At 44.7% G+C, this 23,742-nt stretch overlaps 6 protein-coding genes across 6 annotated transcripts in view; 1 reads left to right on the plus strand and 5 right to left on the minus strand.

The window, feature by feature from the left end:
• The window catches only part of LOC111079951 (homeobox protein aristaless), a 30,668-nt gene extending 11,466 nt beyond the window's left edge, over positions 1-19,202 (plus strand). Inside the window, exons 3-8 of the mRNA XM_022375294.2 lie at positions 4,500-4,591; positions 4,696-4,797; positions 11,175-11,276; positions 11,370-11,923; positions 18,214-18,374; positions 18,500-19,202. Coding sequence (XP_022230986.2) covers positions 4,500-4,591; positions 4,696-4,797; positions 11,175-11,276; positions 11,370-11,923; positions 18,214-18,374; positions 18,500-19,179 — 1,691 coding nt within the window. The 3' untranslated portion in view covers positions 19,180-19,202. The remainder of the gene's footprint in view (positions 1-4,499; positions 4,592-4,695; positions 4,798-11,174; positions 11,277-11,369; positions 11,924-18,213; positions 18,375-18,499) is intronic.
• A 576-nt stretch (positions 19,203-19,778) lies between these two features.
• On the minus strand, positions 19,779-20,235 carry LOC111079986 (chymotrypsin inhibitor SCI-II). Its single transcript, XM_022375343.2, has 2 exons — positions 20,091-20,235; positions 19,779-20,031 (listed from the first exon to the last, which is right to left on the minus strand). Exons 1-2 carry the CDS (start codon positions 20,158-20,160, stop codon positions 19,862-19,864), a joined length of 240 nt encoding a protein of 79 aa, XP_022231035.1. The 5' UTR covers positions 20,161-20,235; the 3' UTR covers positions 19,779-19,861.
• Positions 20,236-20,347: 112 nt separating this feature from the next.
• Positions 20,348-20,841, minus strand: LOC111079966 (male accessory gland serine protease inhibitor). Its single transcript, XM_022375320.2, has 2 exons — positions 20,721-20,841; positions 20,348-20,663 (listed from the first exon to the last, which is right to left on the minus strand). The coding sequence occupies exons 1-2, from the start codon at positions 20,800-20,802 to the stop codon at positions 20,476-20,478; spliced, it is 270 nt and encodes an 89-aa protein (XP_022231012.2). The 5' UTR covers positions 20,803-20,841; the 3' UTR covers positions 20,348-20,475.
• A 425-nt stretch (positions 20,842-21,266) lies between these two features.
• LOC111079996 (chymotrypsin inhibitor SCI-II-like) lies at positions 21,267-21,692 on the minus strand. The gene is made up of 2 exons (XM_022375354.2): positions 21,560-21,692; positions 21,267-21,499 (listed from the first exon to the last, which is right to left on the minus strand). The coding sequence occupies exons 1-2, from the start codon at positions 21,627-21,629 to the stop codon at positions 21,330-21,332; spliced, it is 240 nt and encodes a 79-aa protein (XP_022231046.1). The 5' UTR covers positions 21,630-21,692; the 3' UTR covers positions 21,267-21,329.
• A 623-nt stretch (positions 21,693-22,315) lies between these two features.
• On the minus strand, positions 22,316-22,714 carry LOC111079977 (male accessory gland serine protease inhibitor-like). Its single transcript, XM_022375331.2, has 2 exons — positions 22,585-22,714; positions 22,316-22,518 (listed from the first exon to the last, which is right to left on the minus strand). The coding sequence occupies exons 1-2, from the start codon at positions 22,649-22,651 to the stop codon at positions 22,337-22,339; spliced, it is 249 nt and encodes an 82-aa protein (XP_022231023.1). The 5' UTR covers positions 22,652-22,714; the 3' UTR covers positions 22,316-22,336.
• A 447-nt stretch (positions 22,715-23,161) lies between these two features.
• LOC111080005 (kunitz-type serine protease inhibitor 2-like) lies at positions 23,162-23,574 on the minus strand. The gene is made up of 2 exons (XM_022375366.2): positions 23,458-23,574; positions 23,162-23,396 (listed from the first exon to the last, which is right to left on the minus strand). Exons 1-2 carry the CDS (start codon positions 23,522-23,524, stop codon positions 23,227-23,229), a joined length of 237 nt encoding a protein of 78 aa, XP_022231058.1. The 5' UTR covers positions 23,525-23,574; the 3' UTR covers positions 23,162-23,226.
• Positions 23,575-23,742: the final 168 nt, after the last annotated feature.

The raw sequence follows: 23,742 nt of genomic DNA on the forward strand, positions 1-23,742 counted from the left end.
AAGCAAACGTGAACGTGTCGAAAAGTGAAGCGATCCATTCGAATGGAATTGGTTGCAATCGGAGTGGAGGGGAGGGGATGCGGATGGGTGTGGGGTATGAGGTATACGGAAAGGTACGACTGGTACTGGTGAGGGAATTTTTGGATTTCATTTCATGCAATTATCGGTATGGCAAAAGCGTTAATGCTTTGCCATGCAAATTTTTGCCTTGACTCTCGGAATGTGGCGACGACAGATTTCGACAGATTTCAACAGATTTCGAGTCGATTTCCCTTCCGTTTCGCTGCGTTTTATTTCGGTTTTATTTGGAGTTTGAGGCGGCGGCATTTATCGAAAATCATAAATCAAAGCGCCAGCAGCCGACACCGCAAATAGTTTATTGATTTGTACTTCCCCCCATAAAAGGCACCGCCAAAAGATATCTACGAAAAAAAACACAAAACACATGAAAATAAAATAGAGACCACAAAAAATACTTGCCACAAATTGCAGTGCATTTAGTGGCTCCCTAGCTGGGGGAATGTGTGTGTGTGTGTGCGAGGTAATGGGATTAGATGAGGACTTACGAACGCATTACGAAACATCTTGGCACGTAGATCTCTCTCTCTCTCTCTCTTCTCTGCTCCTCGGGGCGCAATGCCCCCCTCTGTTGCTGGCTGGCTGGCTGACTCTGTGCTCTAATCCTAATCAGGTGCAAATTCTATTTACTCTTGACTGATTCAATATGACAGACAGATAGATAGAAACTCGCACTCGCACTCGCCGACGAAGATGAGATAACTTATGTTTCAGCGGGGAGTTATGAGCGGAGCGCCCAAGGCCCATCGCAGGTCAGGCACCTCTGCTGGCTGTCGGGGGGCTGTCGCTTTTGATTTGGGCCGCGTTTAATGTGCCTGGGTAATTTAAGTCCAGGGTGGATGTTGGATTGCTGGCAGTAGACTTTAACTTGAATATCCTGAAATGCATATTTATAATTCTAGCGATATAATGTGCATATAATACGTATATAATCGATTCAAAGTTCCCACAACGAACCCATTTGGGGCGTGTCTCATGAGCAAACCAATAAATATTGCTCACAAATCACCGAAACACAACAAAAAGAGAGAAACACTCAGCCAACATTTGCATAGCTAATTCAATTTAGTTTCTGTTTTTTCGTGATTCCAATTCGTGATTTGCCTGGCATTCCCCACAGCTCGTACTACCAGCCACCCCAAAAGAACTCAGAGCGGCTGAGGCTGAGGCTGAGGCTGAAGTCTTCTCAATTGCTAAACTAATTTAAAATTTTGCCAACGCGTGCCTGGACTTTTGAGAACGAACTGAAATTGAGACGCTGGCGACACTTTCGTAAGGGGTGACGCGATGCTCAGCTCAACCTTATGCAATGGGAATACTGTCGCCAGGGGGACAGGCAGGAGGGGTGGACAGAAAACTAGGGCACTGCTCGAGATCTCGAGCTCGAGAAACTACTCAAAATACTCCTGTAATGAATGCTAATTCCTTTGGCTCTTGGATTAAGTAAACGAAAGCGGAGAAATCGAATGAAAATTGATTTTTGTTTGGTATAGATACAAGAATGGCAGACAAAGTTGCAGACATGTATCTTGCAGATACAAAAACAGCACAGCAGACATGCCTTGAGTGGGTGGCGAATGGGTTGGCAGTTGATTGCCAGCGCCCGAACTCCTCCTTGACTGCCATGACTCCCTCTCCAGCCGTCCATCTCCATCGACAAGGCAAGGCAAGGCAAGGCAAAAGACCGAAAATCCCTTAATGATGGTTTCGCTTGTTATGCCAAATGTTTAAAAATTGAATTATCTCCCATTACCGGCGCAGCTAACGAGCAGACACAGGGCACAGAGCAGAGAGCACTGAGCAGAGCAGAGCAGATCTGTGGCTATGGCACGAAAGAGACAGACTCTGCCCCTCCCCCCATCCCACCACTGACAGCGAAAGAGATGGCTAGATGGGATGGCTTGCGTCTGTGCGGCGCCCCCCTTGCGTACGTACTTTTTGAATCAATTTGCCAACAAGGATTTGTTAATCCTGTCTTCCTGACAAGTGCGGTTAGTTGACTTGTTGGTGCCTGCTCCTGGTGCTGGTGCTGGTGCCACTGCCACTGCCACTGCATGACGTTTGATGTTTGAGGCAGGAACATGAGGGTGGTCTCTATGAGTACACAGTGTGGGGTTGTTTCGGGCTGCGACTGGGTTCTGCCTCTTCCTCTGGTTTGGGTTTGGGTTTTTGGGTTTTTGGGGAATTGTTGCCACAGCAAAGCTTTCAGCATGAAATTCTTATTGCAGAGACGACTGGACTGGATTGGGCCAAGCTTTTGCTGCGCTTTGGGATTTGCACTCGAAACCTAATTGTGCTAATTGCCGCTTGGTCGTTCTCGTCTGTGTGTGTGTGTGTGTGTGTGCTGTGTGTGTGTGCTGTGTTGCCCCCATTCAACGCTTTTCGGTTCTTCTCTCTGCTGGCCCTGAGGCATTTATGACCGAAAATCATCCTTGCTCTGTGCCCGCTCTGTTGCTCCTGTTCTCTGGGCAGTTCCATTTGCATTTTAGGCAATTATTGGCTGCAAAGAATTTGATTAGCAAGAAAATTGCAGTGCAGCAGCTGCTAGGCAGATATGAGATAAGGTAGAGATGAGAACACACAGAACGGGTCTATGGGCTAGAAGATGGTATGATAAGGTGCGATATCTATGGATATATAGTCGATAGTTGTTGATTATAATTAATAAAAATATTATAAATTTCCTAATTAAAAGTATATTATTTTTTATTTATATATTTCTACCGATAGTGATTTTTTTATATATTTAGCTGGCGGTTAAATAATTGATATTTTACCTATCGTGTCGTTATACCAAAGACTCTATAACAACTGTTATAGAGTCTTTGGTTATACTCACCCCTAATGATAGCCTATCTTGCCATCAAATTAACATGCTAACTTTAGCCCCCACAAAAAGATATGCTGAGTGCACGTATCCTGACTCATCGACTATTCGATTAGCCTACGAGTTAGTCCTCGTGTTCGTCCTCCTTCTCATCCTCATCCTCATCTGTGAACAGATTGCTTGATTTTCGGTCTGCTATTCGGCGTGCTTCATTAGCAGAATACATGGATTCATGGCTTTGCTTACCTGAGAAACATTTTCTAATTATTTTCATAATTAAATATTAATCGATGACAAGCACAGCGACACTTTTCCGACCCACAGAGACATGGGCCAGAGAGTGAGAGAGAGGGAGAGGGAGGGAAAGAAAAACGTAGCAAACAACATTAGTGCGCATTACGTAGAGTCCCTGCGGGGCATGGGCTTGAGGACTGGCCTCTGAGTCCTGAGTTCTGGCTCTGGTACGACCTTCAGCATAGCGCAAATGAATGCCAAAGTAACAACATTTCAGCTAATCGGATTAGAGCCCAAACCAAGAGAGAGAGACAAAAAAGTTGACACACAGTCCAGCCAAAGAGAGAGAGAGAGAGAGTGAAAGAAAGAGAGAAGAGCTTTGGCAACGAAAGAAAATTAAAATTAAATTTTGCAATTTGCCAGCTAATTATTTATTTAAAATCAAATTGAAAATTAATTTTACAACACGAGCGAAAGTCCGAAACGGAGTCCGGTCCGGCAAAAAAGGTCCGACAAAGTTTCCGCCTTTTCCGACTTTTGCCTCTGGACTTTGGTTTTACATTTTCCCCTGCTGCTGCTGCTGCTGCTGTTGATGCTGCTGCCACCCCTTTTCGTTGGGGAATGTAGCAGGGTGGTTTTTGAGTGGAGGTCAAGTGGGGCTGTCAACGCCTTTTTCCTCCCCACTTTGCACTCCCTTGCTCTGTCTATTGCTGGAGCTCAAAAGGCAGTTATAAAATATTTTGTAGCATACAAAATGGCGCTGCTGCTAGAAAATTCAATTAGCCTGCAATTTTTGGCAACAGCTGGCTTTCAGCAAAGGCATGTGGCAGCCGAGCAGGGAAAGGGTTGCTGAAGGCACTGTGGAGAAAACTCTTCCTCCATGAATGATTTCTCAGGCAGTTATAGTTGGTTCATACAAAATTTAGAGGGAAACTTTGTCTCCGCTTTCAGTTATTGGAAGATCAACTCCAAGGGAATCCTGAGTGCAACGTGCAGAGGTATGAACAGAAATATTTGTGGGAACTGTAGGTAGACAGATTGAATAAAGTATTCCAAATAACAGGGGAAATAGGCACAAATATTAGCAAATGTCAGATACAAAGACACCAGAGGCAGAAGTACTTTCTTCAAGCTCCTAAACTCCCTACTAAAAACCCTACTTAAAACCTTAATTAGATCTCCTACTAAAAGATAGTGTCGGAAGCTAACAAAAACATATCCCCAGCTTATCGGCACTTATGCTCTCCCGCTTTTCAATTAGTAAATCCCCCAAGTTGCAACTAGTTGAATTATGCCTGCTAATGCAACACCTCACATGACTAATACCCATGCTTGCCGTGTTTTCTTCTGCTTGCAACAGACACCAGCTACTCGTATCATCCTGCCATACACGATGAGACCTTTGTCCGGCGGAAGCAGCGACGGAATCGCACCACCTTCACACTGCAACAGGTAAGAGGAGCAAGCAGCAGAAGCTGGAAGGAAAACTGTGAAAAGGAAAATGTAGGAAGAAATGTTGTTACATTTTTAATTATTTTCTTTTTGCGGACTGACAGCTGGAGGAGCTGGAGACGGCATTTGCCCAGACCCACTATCCGGATGTGTTTACGCGCGAGGATCTGGCCATGAAAATCAACCTCACAGAGGCACGTGTTCAGGTAAGGACTCCATCTTGCAAACACTGATTCGCTGACCCCTTTTTGGGGCTCTGCAAAATTATGTAAAATATGGAAAAAGTTTACAAAATCGTATCAAATTTCATAAGAATAACCGTAGGACAACCCTGGGCAGGTCACGCAGTCTGATCAAAGCTCTCTCTCTCTGGAACTCATCCTCCTGCCAATCCTTCTCTATTAATAATGCATATGCATGCGCTGTAAAGGCCCAAGGATTCGGAGGAGGATTACAACAGACAGGGGAATGGGTTTCGGACGGGGTGGCACGTTACATACCTAATGCAATAACTTCCTTAAAACACAAAAAAAAAAGTATTCTATATACATTTTGAATGTGCCACGAGACGCCAGGCAAGAGGCAGACACAGCCGAGCAGCAAAATATGCAAAGTTCTTAAGCGTTAAAAAAAAGGAAAAGAGAAAATAAAAAGAAAATGGAAAAGGCAAGGGGAATGGGGAATGGGAACTGGGGACTGGGCACTGAGGGCATGGCAAATTGCTCTTCTCTGCTGGTTATCAAGGCTCCCCTCCATGCCCCTAAATAAATCAAATTTACTTTTCAATATAACAGTTGGAGGAGAGTTTCGTTTTGCTTCAGGGACGCTTATGAGCAGCAGAATAATGATGATTGTAGGAGCAGTTAAAGTAGGTTAAGTAGTCATGTTGAATGTTGAATAAATATGTTCCAAAATCTTTGAAGAATATACCTAAAACTTGACTAAATTTCGAACATAATTACGAGTGTAGAAAGGTTACTAATAGAACTCAAAATAATCACTCTTCGAAGATCCATTTCCTTCAGCAATTATCCATTATTCTCTTGCACGGAAACATGCTTTTACATGGCTCTTGAACCTCATTATATTTGCGTCAATTGTCTGCCCTGTGTCTGCCATTCAGTCATGCTTACGATGTTCATTCATTTTGTTCCTGGTTAATGCCATTCATTGACAATTGTTTCCAAAATTAGAATCACTTTCGAGGCAACGGAGCCGCACAGCTTCGTGCGGCTACAGATGCAAATTAAGTCAGGAAACGATTTTTGTAGCGTGGGCTGTAAGAAAGGGGTAACTGTTAACTGTAACTGTAGCTGTGGTAACCATTAGACGGGGCCAATTTGCATGGAATTGTGTGGTGCATTTGTCAGATTAGCGCACGGAAAGCTGACAATTAGCGGATCTACTTCCACACTTAAAGAGCCCCTCTGTATCTGTATCTCTCTCTCTCTCTCTTGGAGCAGCGTCATCATATCTCAGGTCAGGTTATGGGTGGGCGGCAGGCAGGCAGGCAGGCTGACTGTGTGCACACTCGAGCACGTTGTATCTGAGGCCAAAAGCAAATTATGCACAGAAAAAGATGCAGAAACGAAACTTAATGAGGATGCCACACTAACTAGACACGTTGTCGGAGGCCCACACACACTTTGGTGGCTATTAAAAACACTTTGGTGGCATTTATATGGCAATGACAACGTCCTCTCCATCCCATCTATTTCCGGCCCAATTAGGCCACTTCTCATGTCATATATACGTAGTACCCCTCGTAGTACTCCTTCTCCGATGAATGACTTTCTCAGGCGTAACCAGATACCTTCAATTCAATTTGCAATAATAAAAAATTACACAATACAGAATGCTGCATGTCAAGTGTCCAACAATGGGACACTTGTCGCAAACACGTGTACTTGTCAGGCCCTAACAAAATTACCCAAGATATCGTTCCCACCCCCCAACCCTTGTCTATTTCCCACCCCCAATCGTCTGTCAAATGCCACCAACTTTGGTCCGAGTTTATAACGAGAGCAGAGAGACAGATCTTTAAATGACAGACCAACACGAAAGCACACAAAAAAAGGAACACACACAAATTTGTGGAAAAATTGGTGGAAAAAGCGGCAAAACTTTTTCGTGGTCGGACTGGACAGCTTAGTCTGGGATTTCGATAATGGAATGAATGCCAAATATTTTGATGAGGGTGCGGTGCGGCGCCATCCTCCCTTTCTCTCGACCACATTTTGACACATTTTTTTTTAGTGGGGGACCCACCATAGCAGAGCGAAAATAAATTTTATAATACAATTTATTATGTGTACTGCGTTTGATTCCCCCCGGCTGGAATGGAACTCCCCGCCGACTTCAGTTTAGCCGCTCTATGGATCTGCCTCGCGAATCCCAACGTTTGTAACCCGATACGATTTTCCACGAGATTTTTTCGTCTGTCAATTTTTGATGCCCAACCACGAGCCCAGTAGAGGGTCCTGCTGCTGGTGCTGCTGCTGCCTGTCGCAACGCATTTGAGTTCATTGCAAAAATCATTTACTTAATGTATCCCAGCGAGCTTATAGGCAAAGCCAGGAATCCCAGCTGTGGATCAGGCCCCACGGATACGCGTACAGCGAATACCTGATGGGGAGGCTGTGCACCTGACAAGGACAAAGCACTTTCCAGTTGTGAGCTAATGCCGAAGAGCTTTCCAATAAGTGATATTGATTGATAGATGAGTGAAAAATTTGATTTTTGAATGCTAGATATTGGGGGAAACCCTCTCGAGATGTGAGTCCATCGGAAAATGTATTGTGGAGAGAATTTAAATTATATTTTCGTACACTTATATTTACAGTAATTGATAATATTTTATATGAGTCGAAAATCATATAAATTATCAAAGTACTGAAAGCTCTGCACTCATAAATCATCGACTGGTGTGCTCCTAATCTGCATCAATATGTAGCAAATAGTTATGGGGAACTTGCCTGCCATTCCAGCTACAATAATTCCGCACACATTAATCACGATATCCGCCATAAGCCCCTCGTTCGCTCCAACATTAGTTATCAATTTCCCCGGATAGACGATAAATAATGAAGTCCTTAGGCCACACTACAGCACTCCAGCACTGCGATTAGCGCGTCTCATATTTCCGACTATATGCGCACCTCATACATAACTAATTCGATTAGAATTAATGTGCTCAGCCCAGACCCAACGACAGTCCACGGCAATCTCAAGAGAAACAGCCACACCCCTACCCACACCCACTGCCAAGCACCACCCAAGCCAAACCCCTTCGGAGCAACGAAAGAGTGGGCGACCACATATAATGCCAATAATTGATAATTTATTATAATCACAGGAACCAAATACCACTGCGGCGAATGCGAGAAACTAGCGAGGAGAGAAAAGAATAACCGCAGAAGATGACGATGAGGATGGAAGGATGGAAGGAAGGAAGGAATTCGCTTTGTGGGTGTGTGGAAGTGGTTGCGGGCTGAAGCGCCCAAAGGGGTTGACCAGGACCAGCCTGTCAAATAATTGCATTTGCTCGAGTAATCCTTTAATGCTGATCCAAGTTGATGGCAGCCTCGAACCGAATGCGGTAGTCGAACCGAACCGAGCCTTATGGCTAGCCCCCGGCGATGGGCGGTTCCACAGGGATGGCAAAGAGAGAGAGTACGGGAGAGTACGGGAGAGTACGGGAGAGCGTGGTGCATGGTGTTGGCTGTTGCGGTAGCCCAATTATTGTTGCAAAGGGTTTGGGTGGTACCTCAAAATGCGTTTGATATTAACACATCTGTTCATTCATTCCACTTGAGCTGCTTCCTCATCATCCTGATCGGCTGCTGGTCCTTGCTCCTGGCTCCTGGGTGTTGTTTGCATTGAGTGTTTCCTTGTGCCCCTTGCCAGCGCAGTGGCAGTAGCCGGGGCAGGAACAAACTGTTTGCGGAAGCTAATGGTGCGCACTTGTCCGTAATTACCCCAGACCCTGCTGGGTCTTCAGCCTCAGCCTCAGCCTCACCCTCTCCATACCCAGATACGCGGCGTACTCTGGGTGGTGTTTACCTTTTGTTCAACTTCATTGTTTCCTTTTTTTTTTGCTGTAATTTTGGTGTGTAACAACTTTGTTTTATTTACACTGGCCCTCCCTCCCTGCCATAAATACGACGAGTGCGTTCTCTCCCCAGGACCCCGTCCTTGCTTGCTTGCTTCCCTGCTTGTTTGCTTATTTGTTTTCGTTTTCATGGCAAATCGGTTTTCGTAACTTGTAACCGCAAAAATTCTGTTTTCTGTTTGCTGTTTGCTGTTGGAAGCGGAGTATATGAATAATTGTTACGCTTATTATTCGCTTGCCATTGTTGCCATTGTTCCTGAGAATTATGAGAACTTTTTGCCGCCTTTGGGCGTTGTTCTTGGCTAAATAAATAAATAACTTGAAGTGGGTAATGGAGAAGGGTGCTTCGATCCAAGATGTGTTGATAAGGAGAGACATGTGGAGCGGAGTGCACTCTGGGTTGAAGGTTTTCGGGCAGGGTAGGGATCCTTCTTGGGCTTGGTTGTCCAGAATCGGTATACGTTTGGAATCTCAGAATATTTATTCAGTAATAAATATTCAAAAAATAATTTATTGTGATTTAATAATTTAATTTCTAAGAAAATTTAAATTGCATACAAACAAAAATTGTAGCCTCGAATTGTACTAAAATTCTGAACTTTCGCTGAACTGTTGCAGTTAAATTAAACGATTAAACTAAGTAAGGAAATAATTCTTACCCTTCAGCTTCTTCCGTAGCGTACATTTTCCAGCCATTTGCTCATTTATATTCTGCTTTAATTAACATGTGCAGAGAAAGGCAGGTGTGTAGGTATTTCAATGTTCTGGTGACCCACACTGCATCGATTCTTTAGGCACCTTAACACTTCCTCCTAAAAATGGAAAAATCTAAGATGCATTCGTTTTTTGTCTTTCTGGTAACAGCAGCAGTTCCTCTTCCTCCTCTCGGAGCATCAGCAAGCAATCAAGAAACTAAACCAAGTGGAATTGAATAAATAGGAAACACGTTGAGGTCTGGGGGCTCTAATAAAACAAAGCAAAATTGTGCATGAAATTATTATTGAAGGCAAAAACATACATATATACATATACATATATATACATATATAGTGGTGTATACCCCAAAGGCAAGGCGGAGTGAGTGAGCACACAATTGTTTTTCATTATTCAATTTTTGTCATAATAACAGGCGGGAAGGAAGGAGCAGCTACACCAGCCACTCCTGTTGTCCCTGTCTGGTTATATCTGCGTCTCTGTTGCTCTATGCTACCCCCAAAGGGCCGCAAGGAAAAAAGTTCGCCCAGCCATATTTTATTGGTAATGTGCTTATGGCATAAATATTGTATTAAGTAACTGGTGGGCGTCACCACCGAAAAAAAAAAGGGAGACGAACGAAGGAAAAGTTCAGCACTGAATGGGAGTGGGAGTGGAGGTGGATGTGTGTGTGTGCTATGTTGGGAGGGAGTGGGTGGGTGGCTGCCCTGCCTGTCTTTTGGGGGTTGGATTGTGCGCAATTTATTGTTTGCCAGGGCGGGAGTTGGGGCTATACAAGTCTGGGGCAACATGGCGGCCATGAGAAGCAGCGGCAGTGGCAGTTGGAGCCCCATTTGCCTTTGGGGCAAAGAATGTTGAAATTGTTTTATGTTGCGTTATGATTACAACAATGAAGGCTGAATGAAGGCGAACTTTTGCACAATGTCTAATTTGAATTTTGATTAGGAAATTTACTTACACACACACACACACCAACACACACTCTGATATATATACAGACAGGATAGAGAGAGAACATTCAAGATGGCGCCTCTAACGGAAATCCCATTAGGGGCGCTCTAAGCTCTAAGGGGAATCAGCGCAAACCGGAACTAAAAGCAAACGAAACGAAAGGGAAGCGGAAGTGGCAGCGGCAGAGGCAGAGGCAGCGGCAGTGGAAGGACTGGAAACACGCGCGCATAAGCAAGCAATCCAAAAGGATGTGTCTGTTGTGTCTTGAGGATGCCAGGGCATTGTCTTGATTGAGCCTCATTAGGGGTAAGGCAGCAGCAGCACAGCAGCAGCAGCAGCCATGCCATGCCATGTGTGCCCCCGTGCCGTCCTTACCCCACCAAAAATTTAGGCGCTGATTACAGGCCAAATTTGTTTTGTCTTCGTTGGCAAAATTGAAAATCAGATTTTGTTTGTTTATGTCTTAGATTGGCAAGCGAACAGGGAAGGGGGCAAGCGAAACGGGGAAAGCGAACAGGGAATGGAAAGGGGAATGGAAAGCAAATTGTTAAAGTTTGTGAGGTGGAAAATTTTGTTTATTGTTTTCCCACCCTCCCCTCCTCCTCCTTCCACAACAGCAACAATCATTCTGCTCTCTGTGTGTGTGTGTTTGTGTGTGGGGAAAGTTTTTCAATTTTCAATTGGCTGCCAGGCGAAAGTCAAGAGAACTTGCCCCGTGGCACAAATAATAGTCATGTGGCCAATTTTCTAAAAACTTTATCAATTTCATTCTCCTCGTTCTCGTTCCCGTTCCCGTTTTGCCTTTAGGTCTGGTTCCAGAACCGTCGAGCCAAATGGCGCAAGGCGGAGCGCCTCAAGGATGAGCAGCGCAAGCGAGAAAATGGCGAGAGCAGCAGCTCGTTGGATAAGGTAAGGGGCAAAGAAAATAATATAGCGAGGAATGAAAATTCCACGCGGAGCAGAGAGCTAGATATTAGTCAGTACTTCACTCGCTCCTTGCAGCTCCATGACTCACGCGAGTCCTCGCCAGACATCACTGGCGAAATAGACGACGACATGGACGAAATGCCGCGTCAGCGCTCGCACAGTCCCATGGCCAATGGCCCCATGGAGCAGCAGCAGCACTCGCACTCGCACTCGCACAGCCCTGGCGGCAACATGCATCTGGACTCCAGCGACAACGAGCGTCCGTTGTCCTCCAATCAGCTGACCGCCACCCCGCACTCAGCCTCGCAGTCGCTGGGCTCCATCAGCGCCGGCTCCCCGTCGCCGGGCATGCGTGAGCACACGCCGCTGGCCAGCGGCCAGGCACCCAGCAGCCCCTCAAACTCACGCAACACCGACTCGCCCATCGAGGTGGGTGGACCCATGTCGCTGACCACCGGCTCCCGGATGGGCCACCACTCCTCGAATAACTCGGCCTCGTCCACGCCCACGCCAACGCCAACGCCCACGACGCCGCATGCCCCCCAGATGCCGCACAGCTCGGCTGCAGCGGCCGCGGCCTTTGGTAGCCACATCTTTGGCAGCTTTGGTGCTGGAAGCGCCGGCGATAAGTAAGTAAATTTGTATTATATTAAATGATACTCCGCTTAGCAGTGGAAGTATTCCATTGTGATATATCCCACTCAGAATGATGCACATAAAAGACTGTTAGAGAGGGGCTTCTATTCGCCTTAAATAATTTCCAAAGCTTATTAACTATAGATAGATATGCTACTAATATTACCTCCGAATCATACAGAAGATAGAAAATCAAGCTCTTGATATTTCACGTAGACTTAGTCACTTATATTCGCACTCATTCGAAAGGGATTGGATTGGCACATCCCACAACCATCCTACCTACCGATAGATAGAAGCGACTATCCGTGTGGCATATCCCACATATGTTAAAGACAATGGCGCGAGTCATTCAGGCGATGTTCCGTTGGTGATTAGACACTGGGCGCCCTTCTTTTTGCACGTGCCGTTGATGGTATCAATGGCACGGCATCATTAGGGCAGGGATTTCTTTGCGCTGAGGATTGGATGGTGGGCAGAGAGTGCGAGGCGAATGTTGCTCTCTTAATGTTTCCGCTGGCGCACACGACATCCGCTGACCGGAAGTGCGCCAATGGAATTTAAACGTTTTCCATCCAGAGCATTAAGTAGAAACGCCTTCCGTTGCGCACGCCTGTTCAATAACCCGTGAGAGGAGGCAGCACCACAGGAGTCGGTCCCTCAGACGAAGGGACTGCGACTCCCAAGTCCAAGCACCGTCCTTCCGTCCATCCACCCAAACATCTAATGTCATTATTGCTCTCATTGCGGTCGTTGTCTGGCTGGACCGTCTGACCTCCGCTGCCATCCTCCTGCTAGTGCAATCAACGGCTAATTTAGTCATCGTCGCCAGAAAACCAAAACAGAGAACAGAAACCATACGAAGAGTCAGAGCCAGAGCCAGCAGAGAGAGATGGAGTGGCTGCCCTGCCCACTTAGGGGTGACATTTGTCGCAATCCAGTGCTTGGGATTTTTCGTAAATATTTGCGCCGAGCACTTCCAGGGGTTGCAATGAGTCGAGTCCTTCCTTCTGTTTCCTTCCTTCTTGCCTTATTTTTGCTGGCAGTTGTTTTCTGTCGCTGTCGCTGCTTGATGACAAAATGCGACACTTGCCATAAATTTTATTGTTTGTTTGTCTAATTCCTTTGTAAGTGGAAGCTTAATGACACGCAGGCAATTAGCAGATCGTTGGGTTTATAATCGTTTGCGAATGTCGAATCGAAATGGGGGAGTACGCATGGTACGTAGATGGCATGTGGGAGAGGGTGCTGCTGACATGGATAGTCCCCCAGGAGGTGGTGGAAACTGCAGTAGCTGGAATCCTAATTGGCTTACTTGAATATTTCACTTAACATTCATGCAATTCATTTGAAATTTCGCACAAGTGCAAGCACCGTATTTCTGGCTGTAATGAGATAAAAATATAGTTATTATTTGGGATTATGATTCTTCTTCTATTTCTCTATTGAATCGATCAGACAATCCTATAATTTCTTTGGGCATACAAGATGTGGATCGTCCTTTAATCATCCTACCAGCATTCAGCATTCAGCATCAAATCCCATTCGCAGCTTCTCATTCAATATTCATAATGAATATTAACTCTGTTATTTCTTGCCTTTGAGCCACTCAGATCACAAGTTGTAAATTTTCCAGCATCTGCAGGCCACAGGCCCATAAAAAGCTACTTGAAAATTAAATTGGGCGTAAACGGGGGGTGTTTTGTTGTAGTCGAAATTCGCTGGCAAAGTAACCATATGCCACGGGCCTAACGACGCACAAAAGGCAGTGGTTTTTTTTTTTTGTATAGATCTCTGTACTCTCTCGGTTTCTCTGTACTCTCTGTATCTGTATCAGTGGGCGGTCTCATCAGCCAGCAAAGAGGCCACGGGCGGCCCTCAAGTCCACGCCACGCCACTCCACTCCACTCCACTCACATGTCAACGCGCCCAAACAACAAATATTACACCACAATAAAAAGAGAACAGGATCCGGTAGAGACATAATAGTCCAGGCGACAGGACGCAGGACGCAGGACAACCCACTGGGCAGGGGCACGCTTCTGAGGATTCTGTGATTGCTGAATCATTGCATCCTCCCCTGGCGACTCCTGCCAGTTGCTCCTGATGATGATATTCCTGCTGCTGTAACGGTTGACCAAATCGATTTCGATTTCGTTGTTGAATGCGAAAAACACTCAGAATTTGTGATATCTCTCCTATGATATTGTTATTCAAATGCCCCAGTGCCGGATGTCCTTCCTTCCAGACTCCAATCTCAAGTGAAGCGTTTCATCGCAAGCATTTATCATCGCATTAGTCAGGCACTCAGTGCTCAGCAGACTCCACTCCAAAGATATGTATCTATGCGCTGCTAAAGCTTTCTTTTCTTTTCTTTTCTTGTATTTTGATTTTGATTTTCTCTCTGGCTCTGGCACGCATATTTTATGCAAATCGAACAACTAAATAAATAATTATTTCAGTTCAATCAGCTGAGATATAAGCACTAATCCGCACTAATCTTGCCCTGGATGACAGGGCCCCAGCGAAGGTCTCGGGCATGACGTCAGGGGCAAGTCATGTAAGAGGCGACTCCACTTGCAGAACGGGTTTCACGTAATGGGCGCCCCCGAAGAAAATAAAAACACATCTCAAATTATGCAATGACCCAAAAGCAGTTAAGTGCAATATTTATTGTCATGGCTTGGCGATGGAAGATGTTTAAAATGCACAAACCAAAACATTTAAAAACAAATAAATAATAAGTAAAGTAAAGTAAAACGCTGAAGGAAAGTAGGAAGAGTTTTTGAGTGTTTTTTTTTGTATGTGTAACAGAATAAAATCTGTGATTGCAAGTCTCCGTTCTTCGAGTGTAGAAGGGAGTGTGAAGACGTCTTCTACTATTCTGCTGCAAATGCCAAGACTCATTTATGTAACATAGCTTAATTATATGCCCCAATTTCCCACCAAAGACTATCGTACAATATGTATGTTCAGAATAATCCACACAAAACGCTCCTCTATAAACCAAAGCCCGAAAATCATCTGCTGGAATCATCTGCTTTTCAGTTTGAAATGTTAATTGAATACCTGACAGCACCGCCCGAGAATCTCTACACACACACGCACATACTTTATGCACAAATAACTACGTAAATATATATTACAGAAGTTTGGAAGCCACGCCAGGAACTGCTTAAATATGTAACGACATCTATGTGCTGTAGAAACGCCCCAAAATTAAATACATACCCCCAAAACCCCTACACCAATCCATGTAGTTATGTACCTGGGATGCCAGCCAAAATTCCACCTGTATTCGTGATGTTTGCGCGCACGAATGCGAATGCCTGAATAATAAATTAAGCAAATATTTTAATATTCATCATGCAATTAAAATAAGCTCCATCTCGCCTGCCCCCTCCCCTAGCAAAACCCCTGCCTCTCTGGCAGCCGGCAACAAACTTTTCGGGTGTAGCCTAATATAATAAACAGAGTCCCGGGGAAAGAACCGAACCCCAAAAAAGTTTCGTGGAAAAAAAATACATTTTGCGGAAATTAAGTTTGACTTTGACGTGGAAGAGGCAGTGGGTGAGGGTGGGGGAGAGTGTGTGGCACGAGTGGGGCGGTACGAGGGGAGAAGCTAAGCCTGGGTAGGTGTTGATTGCTTGAGTTTAATTTGTTAGAATTGCGTAAAGCATTAAAATGTTTGCCCGACTAATTACGCCAGAGTACACACACACACACACACACATACAGAAACAGTGGTGGCATGTGGCATGGGACATGGGGCATGTCTCTCGCATGTCGTGGAAACTTTATCCTTGGCCAAATGCAATCTGTGCGAAAAGTGCGAAAATTTTAAGAAAAACTTTTGCCAGTAAGACTAATCCTCCAAGGTATGCGGCACAAGATTGACATTGACAATATTACCCGAGAGAGAGAGAGAGAGAGAGAGGGAGACCCCGTAGACCCCACACCTGCCCCTCGTGCATCTGGCTGAGCCTAGAGGAAAAGTTATGTACTAACTAACGAGCTCAACGACAACACTCGAGCTTGTGAATGTCTTAATTAGAGAGAGAGGGAAGCGAAGCTCACGAAAGTATCCGAAAGAGAGAGAGAGAGAGAAGTAAAGGCTGCGAAAAAAGGAGGGAAGCAGAGGCTGGAGAATGAGAGAGACAGCGTGGATAAGAGAGGGTTTGCGAGGGAGATGGATGACTGCCTTGTTGAGTATAGCAATTAAGGCGGCGGCAGCTGAGAGGGCGTGGGACTTATATACCCCTTCTCAGTATGCCCACCCCCTCAGAGAGCTGACGCCTACAGCAATCAACATACATACATACATACATACATACATACATACATACATACATACCTATACATTCTAGAACGAAGAGCCCCGAGCCCCAAAGTCAGAGCCGGATCCCCCAGTCCGAGGCATCTGTTGGATGTGCACATGCAAAATTTAATTACGACCAAAGGATGAGTGCTTAATTATACGCAAACATTTAAGTTTACTGCTTTTTTCGCAACGGATGGGGGGAGGGGTTTATAGAGTTGGGGGGTACTATGGGGGCGACTATGGCTGAGTGTTTGCTCTCCTTGTTGTTCGTGTTTGAGTTTTCTCATCTCGTTTTTGCCGCTTGGACTTTTGCTTTTTTGGCTTTAAGCTTAATTAGGGGCCATGGGCGCTTGGGGGAGGGAGGGGAATAGTGGCAATGGGGGTTGCGAAGGAAATGTGTATGGCTGATATCATCCCTCTGTGTGGGTGTGGGAGTATAACCGTTTTTGAACCCATAAACTATTCATGGGCTGCAAAAAGTTACTGAAGCTAAAAGGAATTTGGCTTTTTTCCATCGATGAACTGAGATCTATTTTTGGAAAGAATATGAGATAAAATTATAGGGAACAGATTCTAACTAGCATAAAACATCTCCGCCGATGAGCTAATATTTCGCTTTGAAAATACGAAAATATGACATCTAAGTCCCCCCCAAAAAAAAGCTAAAAAATACGCAGCTGCCGCATTCAAAATTCTGTTTCAAGCGGCCAAACGTTTTGCATTCTCCAACTACCAAAAAGTCAACAGAGAAAGCGGCAAAACCTCGAAAAATCACGGCCCCCAAAACATGACGAGATTAGAGGGCCAGAGAAATGGAAATGGAATGTTTGGGGAGTACAAAAAATCAGTGAAACGCGTTGAGAATTAAAAGCGACAGCGGCCACGACGATTGTGGTCCTGGTGGCTGTGGTCGCGACTCGCGAGGCGAAGCGAGGCATGCCCCAAGTCCATGCCGCTTTCCGACCAACTCGATTAGCATTTGGCAAGAGCCAGAGATTTTTTGTGACCACACCAGAGCCCTCCTGTTTCCCTGCAACACTGAAAATTATTAAATTTCAGACACATTTGTCTGGCAATATCCCCCGGGGACTGCCAAGCGCAGGGGGGGCTTTTAATGTAAATTTGAACAAATGAAAATTGAATTTTTCCCATTTTCTAGGTCAACTTTCACAGCCGAAATTGATACGAGGCTAGCCCAAAAAAAAACAACCAACGAGTTGATTAAACGCAATTATTTCTAATAAAAAAAAAGAATATTTATAATATTGCATAATTTTATTATTGGGGATGATAGATATTTATCCATATCCCGCTCCACAGAATGTTGGCTCACTTATCAATTAAAATTTTCAAATTGCATTAATTGCGGCCCCGGGAATGGGGAGGATCGCGTTTTTTATTTATTCCGAATTGCCTTGACATGCGACTAAGCGTAATATTTCATTCAATTAACAGAACAGCAACAAAACTGACAACTGGGTGCTCGAATGTGCCCCAGCCCCAACCCCCACTCTAGTACACAATATTTAGGTTTATTAATAATAATGCAATTACGCATAAAAATGTTTTAATTTATTTCAATTAAGCGTTAATTAAAACTCTGTTTGTTGCCCTGCCCGTTGGCCGTCGTTTGTTTTTTCTGTTCTCGGTTTAATGTGCGCGTGGAAGCGAAATGCAAAGCAGCTGACAGTGTAAATGGAAGTGTAAATGGGTGCAGGGGAACAGCGAGGGCGGATCAAAGTGTTTGGAAATGTAACTGGGAATAAACCAGAACAGACGTATAAATATAATGATAGTCGGATCATCATACTCGCACGACTAGCTCTTCTCTACCCTGCCTCTCTTTCACAGTGTGGCTTAGCAGCAGAGCATTGATTTTAATATTAATCATAGACCAATCATGGGCATAACTTAACTTTCTTGCTTATATTTTATTCTCTTTCTATTAATTTCTGCTTGCAGCAATTGCGGCTTTCGTCCGGTGCTTAGTGAACAGAGCGCTGTGGCAGCAGCGGCTGCAGCGGCGGCGGCACAGCGTGGCACAAACCACCATCCACCGCTCTTCCTGCCGCCCCATCTGGCGGCCCAGTTCTCCCATCAGCCGCTCTTTCCGGGCCTCAAAGGTAAGCTAATCGATCAAAAGTCAATCAGAATGCTCAGCATAATCGAATAATCAGATTAGCTGGGGAGCCTTGAGGCAGCTGCTTCTTCCGGAAGATAAATCAAAGTCAATCTTTCATGTTTTCAGGTTGCTCGCCCTTCCAGAGCCTGTGCTCTTGCTGCTCTCTGAAGCCGCCACCGCTGCCGCCCTCCTCCTCGGGTGTGGCACCGCCGATGAGTGTCAACGTGAGCAGCAGCTCGGCGGCTAGCTCCCCGGAATCGCCCAAGTCCAGCCAGGGATCGGGGGGTCATGATCCGCGCTCCAACTCCGTGGCAGAGCTGCGTCGCAAGGCACAGGAGCACTCGGCGGCACTGCTGCAGTCATTGCATGCCGCTGCAGCTGCCGGTCTGGCCTTTCCGGGCCTCCATTTGCCACCACTCTCCTTTGCCCATCATCCGGCCCTGGGGCAGCACTCGCACTCGCATTCGCACTCCCATTCCGTGAATCACAATAACAACACATTGCGGATGAAGCACGAGGCCCAGGACATGACCATGAATGGCATGGTGGCAAGCGGGGCAGGAGGACAAGGACCAGCAGTCAGCTCATCGGCTGCACTCTTGGATCTGGCCGAATCGGCAGTGGCATATCAACAGCACCAACAGCAGCAGCAACAGCAACAGCAGCAGCAACATGCAACGCTGTCGCCCCCAACCACACCCACACAGCAGCAGCAGCAGCAACAGCAACAGCAGGCATCAGTGGATGCCCCAGGATCGGGAGCCAATTCTTTGAATGGGAATTCAGTGAATGCCAAGAGTGAATAAAGATGTGAGTGGGGGTGTGGGTGTCGGTGTGGGTGTGGGTGCAACTTGTGCAATTCGAATTCAAATTATATAAATCTAAAGGTTAAATATTAATCTAAGCATTAGTTTTAACTATAAGTTAAAGTAAACAATACAGAAAAATCACAAAAAATATAAAATATATAAATACGAAATACAAAATACAGAAAAATAATAAAGCACTTTAAAAATGATTAAAAGATACTTAGCTAGAGTATAGTTATTGCTGAGAGAAAGATGGAGAGAGAGACAGAGAGATAGTGAGAGAGAGAGAGAGAGAGTTCTCACTGGTAGAACAATCTTCTCAGATAACCCCCTGATCTAAGCAGCAGGCGATTCAAATGATTAACAAATATCAATTAACAAGCATATGCATATGAAAAATATATACACACACAATATATATACATACATATATACCATATATATAGTGTTAGCTAACAACAAATCAGATATATAGCCTAATCACGAACAGAATCAGACACTAATTACTGTAAGTCCATAAGCCAAGCCAATATTAATGGAAGTTTAACGAGTTAAATCATAAAGAATAAAGAAAAAGCGCAATAAAGATGATCATATTAGGATACAAGTCTTTGAAATTTATTCACATTACAGCTACTTATATGCAGGGGGATGGGAGAAGAGGGTGGGGTATTGTGGCCTAAACCTTGCAGGTCTGCTCACAGATTTTCTTGCTGTCAAAGAGATTGTTGTTGCCGTGGCAGCCACTGTAGTTGAACTGCAGGCACTCGTTGTTGTCCCTGCGATAGGTCCACTTCTGCTGCAGTGACTTGCAGTTGCCCAGCTTGCCAAACTCCTCGCCACAGACAGCTGTAGTGCGAATCGAATCAGTATCAAATCATCCAAAACAAATATCTTCTACAACTTACGCGACTTGAGTGCGGCCAAAGCGCTTGCCATCAGGCAGCAGAGCAGCAGCAGAGCAGCGAAATATTTCATATTGATTTCTGAAATTGAAAACTTAAGACTGGAGATCTCGGAGGGACTGACGACAACCAACTGTTCGCTGAAGGCAGTGTCTGCTGGCGTTTTATAGGTTCAAACCGGATCGCTTATCAGGCGGCCGGAGGGTCACTTCGTTTCGTTTCGCGATGTTTTTTCGAGCGGTAAACAAAAACAACAAACCTTGAAATTATAGTGAAATTTATTGTTTTTTGCAAAAAACACAAACACAAACAAAAACAAGCTTTGCCTTTCAGAGTTCAATATTTAGTTGAATTTCGAGGAATTTTATTTTGGGGGTTTTGCCCGCTGCTAGTCCTTGCATGCCTTCTCGCATTCCGCTTGGGAGGAGAACTGATTTGCATTGCCACCACAGCCGCCAAAGACAAACTCGGAGCAGGCATTCTTGGCGGCGTCATAGGTCCAGGCCGGCATAAAGGCCATACAGGCAGCCGCGTCCTGTGCCATCCCCGACATCGAATGGGGCTGAGTGCACATCTCTATCATCAGATACATCTTAGACATTAATCGGATATGCGGTATACACAAATTCTTACCAGGCTTGGCCTGCACCAAAAAGCCACCGCTGGAGAGGCTGCCGATGAGCAGCCCAATCACTGCAACTCCGAGATACTTCATTCTGAGTGCAACACAAGCTCAAGTCTGATCTGCTGCATCAGGCCACATCATCACTTTATAGACACGAGTGTCTATGTACGTATACGTACAGGCGTATATAGGCGGAAGAACAAGACGGTTCTTATCTCGGAGAGTTTAGTGGACTCTGACGAAATACACTTAGAAAGTTGGCAGATAGCCAGGGAAATAGCTCAGCCATTTACGTATTTATGACTAAAGATTCATACCGCAAACACAGATTATGCAATGAGACCCAGGTACATATGTACATATATGATCATGTATAGGTACACATATATATGTATATGACCGCACTTGTTTACGTCTGGTAAATCCATCAAGTGTGGGTATGTGGAATTCAAACTGGACAAACATTCAGCAGAATGCCAGAATGCTTACACTTATTATACGATACGAGTCTCCATGATATCTCTTTGAATGGTCCAATAAACATGATTATTTAAGCATTAAAGTCTTGAAAATTTATTCATTTTAAAGCTACGGTATCAGGGAAAATGTATTTAGGCTTAGACTACGCAAGTCTGTTCACACTTTAGCTTGTCATCAAACAGATTTTCATTGCCATGGCAGCCACTGTACAAGAATTGAATGCATTCGTTTTTATCCTCGCGATATGTCCACTTCGGGAGCGCTGCCCTGCAATCGCCAGTCCTTCCAGACTCCTCTCCACAGACAGCTACAGTACGAATCGAATAAGTTGCAACTCATCTAAATGCACTTGTCTTCTATGACTTACGCGACTTGAGAGTGGCCAAAGCACTTGCCATGAGGCAGCAGAGCAGCAGCAGAACAGCGAAATATTTCATCTTGATTCAAAAAGGCAAGACTGCAGATCTCCGAAGTACGAACGAAAGACAACTGTGCATTGTAAGCAGAGTCTGTTGCCGTTTTATAGGCCCAAATCCAAGTACAAACCGGATTGCATATCAGGATCACAATGGGTCACATCGCTTTGCGATTATTGTGCAATGAACCAGTAAAATAAACCGTACAGTTTATTGTTTTTGCAAGCGAAATTAGCTTTACTCTCAGAGCTCAATTTGAAGTTATTTTTTTGAAGGGAAAGAAGAAATCATAATTCATAAGTTCTATAATAACTAAAACAAAATAAATATTCTGAGAGCCATTTTCGAACTGCTTTAAAGCAAATACTGTTTGCACAATATCAAAATCTCTCTAATAAATTTATGAGCACCAAATGTGTACCAAAATATTCTATATACTCTACAGCGGAACTGGAACAATCATGGCAGATGTTTGGCGGCATAAACCGGAACACTTATCAGCAGCCGAGAGGGTCACTGCGATTAGCGAGCAACTAGAACCTTGTATTCAACTGTATTTCAAAATAGACAAAAAAGTAGGAGCCAAATATAACTAGAATATTTCAGAGTACTTAGCAGAAAAATATCAACGAAATGTAGAAAGAATATTGATCAGTTAGCAAGCAGCCTCTCCCAATATTTCAACACAATTAACGAGTATTTTGTTTTGTTTTGTAAATCACTAATATTTATTCCAAACACTTTGCCTCACAATCCTGCTTGGAACCGAAACGATTTTCATTGCCGCCACAGCCCCCATAGATGAACTTCACGCATTCCTTTGCATCGGCATCAAAGGACCAGCTGGGAATGTAAGCCTCACAGGAAATGCGTCCGTCACCATTGCGGGAATGCTGGAGGCCACAAATCGCTGCGGAAATCAAAAAATGAACGTCAGTGTGAGTTTTCGAGTCTCCTAAGTCTGAAGATCACCGACCATTTTTCAGAGCCAAAGAATTGGCCACAAAGACAGCGAACACAGCCAGCAGCAGAAGGAACTTCATGATGGGAGGATCTATGAGAGAGCTTCGCGTTCAGAGAGCCAAAGTATAACTAAAGCTGGGAGTCGAACAGTCGAATAATTTATACAAATATTATGTATATATGGCTTATCGCTTATATAGCTTAGTCGAGCAAACAGCTAAAAAAAAAAAACATTGTTGGGAAATCTCCACAAAATGTGTAATGTTTTGTGTAAATATTTGTGGCGGTGCTGCGCCCTAATGGATGTTTGCTTTCATCAGCTTGTTATTTTGCATTGAATTTGTTCCCGAGAACTCACTTTGTTTACCGCTCGCCACAAACAAGGGGAAAGCCCCTTGGCAGCCGCAACACTCGTACCCGTGATAATTGTATGATTATAATTAATAATTGTTTAGACCTGACACAACAAAAGGCAGTCAGCACGTGCGTAAAGGTTTGGAAACCTTTTGACTTCTGATTACGGAAAGGTTGTGTCTTCGCTAGAGCCCCGACACATTACAGAATGTAAAATAATCTAGATCTTAATGAATGGCTATCACAAAGGTATACATTGCACACATTTAACCAGTATTACTGACTCATTTATTGCTCAAGTTTACTCCATGCAGGTTGCCTCACATTCCCGCTGGGACTCGAAGCGATTGGCGTTGCCGCCGCAGCCGCCGTAGAGGAACCTTGTGCATACCCTGTTCGCCGCATCGTAAGACCATCTGCGCAAGGCTGCCCTGCAAAGGCCTCTTTGCGAATGCGGAAGATTACAGATATCTGCCAAAATCGAAGCATAGTTTTCAGTTATAGAAAAGAAGAAATCCTCAAGTAGACGGACCGTCGTTCAGAGCCAGAGAACTGGCGGTCAGAGCAGCAAGCACAACCAGGATCAGCAGCAACTTCATGATGGGATGCTAAGAACCTTCGAGCCTAAGAGAAAAACGTTAACTGAGTTTTGCTGTGGCAACAGTCGATAAATTTATACTGAATACGTTTAATTGTTCCTATTGGAACTCAACAGAAGTCGCAGCAGTACTTCATATAACAATGTGACTGAAAACAAAAAGACCCTAGATAATATTCTACATTGATTCTAGAAGCATTCTCCATAGGGAATAACCTA

This window comes from Drosophila obscura, unplaced genomic scaffold (genome assembly GCF_018151105.1).
Source record: "Drosophila obscura isolate BZ-5 IFL unplaced genomic scaffold, ASM1815110v1 contig_36, whole genome shotgun sequence".
Lineage (NCBI taxonomy): Eukaryota > Metazoa > Arthropoda > Insecta > Diptera > Drosophilidae > Drosophila > Drosophila obscura.